This window comes from Argentina silus, assembly GCF_951799395.1.
Source record: "Argentina silus genome assembly, chromosome: 14".
NCBI lineage: Eukaryota > Metazoa > Chordata > Actinopteri > Argentiniformes > Argentinidae > Argentina > Argentina silus.
In genome coordinates, this window is record NC_139668.1 from 3,402,501 (window position 1) to 3,410,000 (window position 7,500).

At 45.6% G+C, this 7,500-nt stretch overlaps 1 protein-coding gene across 1 annotated transcript in view; it reads left to right on the forward strand.

The window, feature by feature from the left end:
- Positions 1-7,500, forward strand: part of epha10 (EPH receptor A10) — a gene marked incomplete at both ends in the record, with an annotated part of 118,713 nt that overhangs the window by 109,689 nt on the left and 1,524 nt on the right. The window contains 4 exons of the mRNA XM_083684410.1: positions 3,049-3,110; positions 3,362-3,565; positions 3,957-4,109; positions 7,373-7,500. The exon at positions 7,373-7,500 is cut by the window's right edge and continues 63 nt beyond it. Of these exons, the coding sequence (XP_083540536.1) occupies positions 3,049-3,110; positions 3,362-3,565; positions 3,957-4,109; positions 7,373-7,500 (547 nt within the window). The remainder of the gene's footprint in view (positions 1-3,048; positions 3,111-3,361; positions 3,566-3,956; positions 4,110-7,372) is intronic.

The following is a 7,500-nucleotide window of genomic DNA, read 5'->3' on the forward strand; positions in this document are numbered from 1 at the left end:
CAGATGTGCTGGGTACAGTAATTGGTGCTAGAGACCCAGCGGGGCCCTGAAACCCACTCTAATCTCTTCCACAGCTCCCACACACATACTGTACACACACACACACACACACACACGCACACCCACGCACACACACACACACACACACACCTCCACACTAACACATAAACCTCTGCACACACACACACACACACACACACACACACACACACACACACGCACACACGCACACACATACGCCCTCTAATCATCCTGCTTAAATCACTTACCCCCTCACTAGTCCCACAATCAACCCCAACAGCCCACCCGCCACTCCCCACTACCTCTCCTTCCGTCTGTCTCTTCATCAGAGAAAAAATGTACTGAGTTTAATGATCACTGACGCTTTCGTCCAGAGACCGTCTTCAGAGAGTAAAATCAGTCAGTCATCATTAAACGGGGTGACTTTTGCAAGTAAGTGTTGCATGGAGTTCTTCTTGACAGTTTCATATATTTTCTCTACTCCGTTTGCACCTGCAGTGACATTATCAGATGTACCGATCCTTTCTTTATTTACAAAACAGACAGTAGTAAAAGAGGATAAAGTTTCAGACCAGGCTGAAAAGGCTATTACAAGAAAATGACAATGTTTCTTCCAAATGTCCAACGTATCAAATGATTCTCTGCGTCATGGAATGTCTTCAGAACTAGGAGTTACGTCTGTAACCTTGGCCCACTGGTGAGGGAGACCCCTCACTATGGGACATGTATTCTGTGTACCTCATCTCTGAAAGCCTATCCAACCACGCCTGTACAAGCTGAGGACACTTGCAGGCACGCCGCTCATGCGTAGCACGCTCATTTATCCAGCGAACCACTCTTCACAAACTCAGCGTGAGAGGGGCTATGAGGTGAAGAGTCTCTCTCGTCTCCTTCAGAGAACCTGGGTGACATATGTAACCCCTGGTTGTCTTTCAGTCGACTAGGTTCGACTCCTCACTAGGGGACCCTTGCACAATGCCCCGGACTGATGACACCCAAGGCCGGAAGTCTGGCATGTGGAGGAGGCCGAGCTGAACCTCTACAATCCATGAAGACTCAGACAGGCGTCTGGGCCTGGTACCAAACCCACACGGCTGGGTCTGGTAGGAAATCCACAGGGTTGTGCCTGGTACCAAACCCATGTGACTGGGCCTGGTACCAAACCCAGGTAGCTGGACCTGGTACCAAACCCACGTAGCTGGGCCTGGTACCAAACTCAAATAGCTGTGCCTGGTACCAATCCCACGTGACTGGGCCTGGTACCAAACCCACATGCCTGGGCATGGTACTAAAACCACGTGGCTGGACCTGGTACTAAACCCACGTGGCTGGACCTGGTACTAAACCCACGTGGCTGGGCAGAACACCTGCAGACACGCGTCCAAGGCTGTGTGTCTGACTGGGCTGAGGGAGTCCAGGGTCAGACCTAAGAAGGTCACTGTTTGGCTGGGAATGAGCGAGCTTTTGGCACAGTTCATCTGGAAGCCTAGATGTGACAGCAGAACTGCTGTGTTATCTGCTCTTTGCGCCTCGATGTCCGAGCATACGAGCCAATCATCACTAGACATGAGAATCAGAATGCCTGTCCCCCATAGGGGGGAAATACCTGCTTGGACACATTTGGTGAATGTCCTGGCGGCCAGGGACAGACTGAATGGCAGAGTGAATGTTAGAAACCTCCTGTGTTGTCTGACAACACCCTTGAGGCTTCTTGGAATAAGAATCCCTACATTTACAATAGGGTAATTGAAATCAAAATGCCAGACAAATCAATATTAGTATGTCATATAGCCATTAAAACACTTCTCAATCCAGGTCACTTTGTTCAATTCATATGACAGTTCACATGGTCATTGAGGACGTCACTCTGAAGACCTGTATCACCTTTGGTAGAGATCTGTCCAAAATAATTACCAAAATTCACATTTCATATTGCCGTATTAAAACAGTTCTAAATCCAGGTCAGTTTGTTCCATTCACATGAAAGTTGTCATGGGCTTCAAGGACTTCTCCCTAAAGACTTGTATTGACTGGTGTTGTTCACATTTAATTATATTTTTTTTATATTTTTTATTCTCAATGGGAATGGAGGGATTTGAGTAATATCACCAAGTGGCCAAAAGAGGGAGGCAAACCCAGGAAGTTGTCTGTAGACATGAATCACTTTGTTCAATTAACCTGGAACTTGTCATGCCCTAACCTGTCATAACCAGTGTCAGTTAACCCCTTCCTTACCCATTACCCTTACCAAAACCATCTATCTCTACGTTTCCTAGATTATTGCTCTTGCACCTATTGACGTCGATGCTCTCTCTCTCTCTCTCTCTCTCTCTCTCTCTCTCTCTCACACACACACACACACACACACACACACACACACACACACACACACACACACACTCTCTCTAACACACACACTCTCCCCAGCTCTTGCTCCTGCACTTTCTCCTATCTAGCCCTCCCTCTTCTTAAAGCCTCACTTCAGACAGTGGTGCTACACCTCTGCATTTACAAGGTAGTCTTCAATGGCATGGTGGTTGCATTTGACCTGCTCTACCTACAGTACCATGAGTGGATGATTACCTGTGGGCCTAAATACAGAGGTGTTAGCGCCATGTCATTACTATACGAACATATAGAGCATGAAGTGGGACCCTCACTTCTGTCCATTTCTCTCCCATCAGACTTTTTCTCACTCGGTCACTCGCTTTCCACTCTCATGTTTCCTTAGACAGAACTTTTTTTCCTCTATGATTTTGATAGCTGTGTGTGTGTGTGTGTGTGTGTGTGTGTGTGTGTGTGTGTGTGTGTGTGTGTGTGTGTGTGTGTGTGTGTGTGTGTGTGTCTGTGTCTGTGTGTGTGTCTGTGTGTGTGTGTCTGTGTGTGGGTCAATAAACTGGCTGTGACTCTGGGAGCAGCATACAGGCCACCGAGCCCCTCTCCAGCTGACTGGGTGAAGGATGCCACTGCATTACCACTGAGACCAGCGGCAGAGGGTAATAAATGTGTGTTTGCGTCTGTCTGCAGGTAACACCATGATGATCGTGGTCGAGAGCATGTCCAACGGAGCCCTGGACGCCTTCCTCAGGGTAAGTTAACACAACACAATATTGGCAATAATCCCTTCGTATAAAGCAATGAACAATAAAAACAGATCATTATCAATGCAGCTCTAATCCTATATAATGGTCCATTTGCTCCATTGCACTGTAAACCGTTTAATCTTTGTTTTAATATGAAACGAATGACCAATTTGCTCTTTTTTTTTGCACCAAATACAGACATTCAACCAACAGTGTTTCTTGACAGAGCTTTCCCCCTTGTCTCCTCCTCTCCGTAGAAGCACGATGGCCAACTGAGCACGCTCCAGTTGATGGACATGCTGTGGGACGTGGCCTCGGGCATGAAGTACCTGACTGAGATGGGTTTCATCCACCGCCGGCTGGCAGCACACAAGGTGCTGGTCAATGCTAACCTGGGCTGCAAGGTGTCGGGCTTCAGACCCCTGCAGGAGGACAAGATAGAGACCATCTACACCACGCTGGTGAGAACCCTGGGACTCGGTTCTCTCATGGGAGGCTAGTAGGACGATTGAGGAGGAGGTGTTTGGACAATAGAAGGCAGTATCTTCCTCGAGCGTTTGAATCAGTTTCTCCCTGTAGTGTCTTCTTGTCTTTACAAGTCTTTGCTGGTCATTCCATTATCCAGGTTTCTATCATGATGTTTTAGGTGGTGTAGGAAGTGGATGTGTAGGAAGTGTATGGGGAACTCACGGTGCGGTTACACTGTGATGTGATCGGACGTTGGAATTTCACAATTGAAGGGAATGCTGTAGCTTTGCAGAATCAAAGTTTGTCATATCACGATGTGTTCTATTTGAAATGTGGAGTTGAAAATGTAACCCTTTTCATCCCTCCCTCCTCCCCCTCTCCCAGCACGGAGGGAAGAGTGTGGTGTTGTGGATGGCGCCAGAGGCCATCCAGTACCACCGCTACAGCTCTGCCTCTGACGTGTGGAGTTTTGGCATCGTCATGTGGGAGGTCATGTCCTACGGAGAGAGACCCTACTGGGACATGGGCAACCAGGATGTGAGTCTCTCTATCCATCTCTCCCTCCTCTGTCTTCTCTTTCTCTCGAATGTGCTATCTTCTCTTTTGTCTGCCTCTTTCCTTCTCTTTACCTCTTGGATGTGTACCATCTCTACGCCTTCTGTCTCTCTTTCTACCTTCCCCTTTTTGTCTCTCTCTCCCTACCTCCTTTGTTTTATGTCTTTGTCTACATCCCCTCCTCTGTTTCTTTCTCCTCCGCATGAACTTCTATCCACTTTCTCTTCCTGTTCCTGATGCTTTTGTCCCTCTCTTTCTGATTCCTCTCTCTACTTTTCTCCTGTTTCACATCCTCTCATTCCATTTCCCCCCCCCATTTTGTTTCTGTCCTCTCTGCATTTAGATCTCTTTTCTGTCTGTACCTCTCTCTCTTTCTCTTCTCGCCTCGTTCTCTTTCTCCTCTCCTCTCCTCCTGCCTCCCTTTCTCCTCTGCGTCTCTACAACTATGTGATCTCTTTGAGTCAGGCTAACTTGGATCTTATTAAAGAGGAAATCCATGGGTGCTTCTAAAGACTTCCATGGGCCTAAGTCTCTGCTCTAAGTCCACTTCAGCTCCGTGGCCAATCCTGTTTCTCTTAAGGACACGTCCCTTTCTAGTGGCCCCATTCCAAAGTGCCACCCGTCCTTAGAGGAGCCTCAATCCCCAGGAAGCTACGCTCCTTGAAGGGAAATGTAAGCGCTGCTATTTGAGGGGGAAAAGATTGTTGAATCGATAGGACCCTGCCGGTTTTGTGAGAAGCCTATTATTTGCAAGTCGATGAGGGTGGAAGTATTTTATTTCACCCCCCCCCCCCCATCGTCCTTCCAGGAGACTGCCTTTTTTAGCTTTTGAGGGAAACCAAACTTCCAAGCGCATCAGGAAGTGTTGCGTAAGACTTTGAAGAGGAGGAAATTGATATGAGTTTCAAAACAATTTTCTTTTGATCTTAGCAGGGCATTAAAAAGTACTAAAGTAGATAGAGGGATAATCTGAGTTCAGATAGTTCACATTTAAGCCGACGGCTCGTTCATAGTAATGCAGTCTGACCAATCTTGCAAAGATAAACATTGCAACAACGTAGTGGATGGTCATATACATTTCAATTTGATTGTCTGTAATAAATATGGATACATACACTCACTGAGCACTCTCATGGTGGAGGTGGTGTAATGGTGTGGGGAATGTTTTCTTGGCACACTTTGGGCCTGTTAATACCAATCAATCAATACTTGAATGCCACAGCCTATTTGAGTATTGTTGCTGACCATGTGCATCCCTTCATGGCCACAATTTACCCATCTTCTAATGGCTACTTCCAGCATGATAATGCACCGTGTCACAAGGCAAAAGTCGTCTCAAACTGGTTTCATGAACATGACAATGAGTTCAGTGGTCTTCAGTGGCCTTCCCAGCCACCGGATCTGAATCCAATAGAACACCTTTGGGATGTGGTAGAACGGGAGATTCACAGCTTGAAAGTGCACCTGAAAAATCTGCAGGAATTGCGTGATGCAATCATGTCAACATGGACCAGAATCTCAAAGGAATGTTTCCAACATCAGTACAATCAATGCCACGAAGAATTGACGCTGTTTTGAGAGCAAAGGGAGGCCCTACTCAGTATTAGTATAGTGTTCCCAATAAAGTCCTCAGTGAGTGTATATTGATATTAGATATGAGCCTTTCAGTCTGGCTTAGTCTGGGGGTTCTACTGTACCTACGCTAGTAACCGCTGTGAACCCTTCTCTCAGTGTGGTGCATTTGACGTGATAGTGAAATATAGAACGTGTGCGTCACAGTGACAGTCACTGACCGAGTCCATGGAGTTCAAGCCCAGACCACTCCCACATTGAATGTGTAAATGTGTGTGTAAATGTTTGGTGTGGTGTCTCAATGGCATCCTTCAATCTACTGTACACCTAACTCTGCCACAACTGCAATGGTCTTTTAGCACTACTAAACACAGTCATACTTATCCGGACTTGTTGTCCAGCTCTATGCTAATAGTACTTCACTTTCCATCCCTCCAAACGAGATGGCAAAGGTCACCCTTGCTGAGCGCTTGTGATATTAATTCATCAAACGGATACATAATATCACCATTAGCTCACAGCCAGCCCACCTGTGCCCGACCTGCCCTTTTGCTTTTTAGCTTTGATTAAATGGGAAATGTCAGGGAATGGAGAACACTTCATGAACATTGTGTGGTTGAATTAAAGGTCAGGAAGAGAACACACGGAGTATTTCCGAGGGAGCGTGGTGTTAGACATCAGTGATTTAAGGGAGAATATAAAACGGGTGGTTTGGAATTCCCATTGTTAGAGCCTATCCTTCCCATGATATATTAGACAACATGCACAATGCCACGTCCATTCATAAAAAGTGCCATTGTATACATTGTTACCTAGCAACGCACACTACTACTAATACTACTACTATGTGTACTACTGCTACTACTGCTACTACTACTACTACTACACTACTACTACTGCTATTACTACTACTACACTACTACTACTGCTACTACGACTATGACTACTACAGTACTACGAATACTACTAATACTACTTCTAGCTACTTTCACTACAACAGTACTAGCCTTTCCATCAAAATATAGGTTAGTTGGCTAGCTAACCAGCTAAACCAGCTACATGAGCTACAAATGATGTAAATCTTGTGAGGTATCTCTCAAAATGTTTAATCCAGCTCACAGCCAGTCAGCTAGCTACTGTAGCTACACATATACAGCAACATATACATGCCAGCTAGCTTTGATAATATTCCCTTTCCCCCTTGGTATACCATGTATACAATGTAGGTTTATTTCATTTGCCTATGCATAGAGGTCCGCTGTTTTCACAATATATCCCTAAATGTGTTGAGAGAATATCTTTTGGGAGCGTTGTTGTTTTTGTGAATGTTTGATGGGGTAGTCCATCAAGGGAACATTGTGTGAGATTTTGAGGGTCCATTTTTATGGAAATATTATATGACAACAACTTTTCAGGATAGAAATTGATAGAGAATGTCGTCTGATACTTTGTAGACATGAAGTTAAAACTATTGTTTTTATTTACTTAATTTACTTACTTACTTTTTTTTTTTACCAATTCATCAAACCCTTTGAAGAGCACATGTTCTCAATCAATGTCCCTGCTTAAATAAATACAGGAATAAACGGAATCTCTCTCTCTCTCTCTGTGTCTCTCTGTCTCTCACTCTGTCTCTCTCTTTGTCTCTCTCTGTCTCTCTCTCTCCCTCTCAGGTGATCAAAGCCATAGAGGACGGCTTCCGCCTGCCTGCCCCTATGAATTGTCCTCCCCACCTCCACCAGCTGATGCTGGACTGCTGGCAGAAGGAGAGAACCGAGAGACCCAACTTCAGCCAGATCCA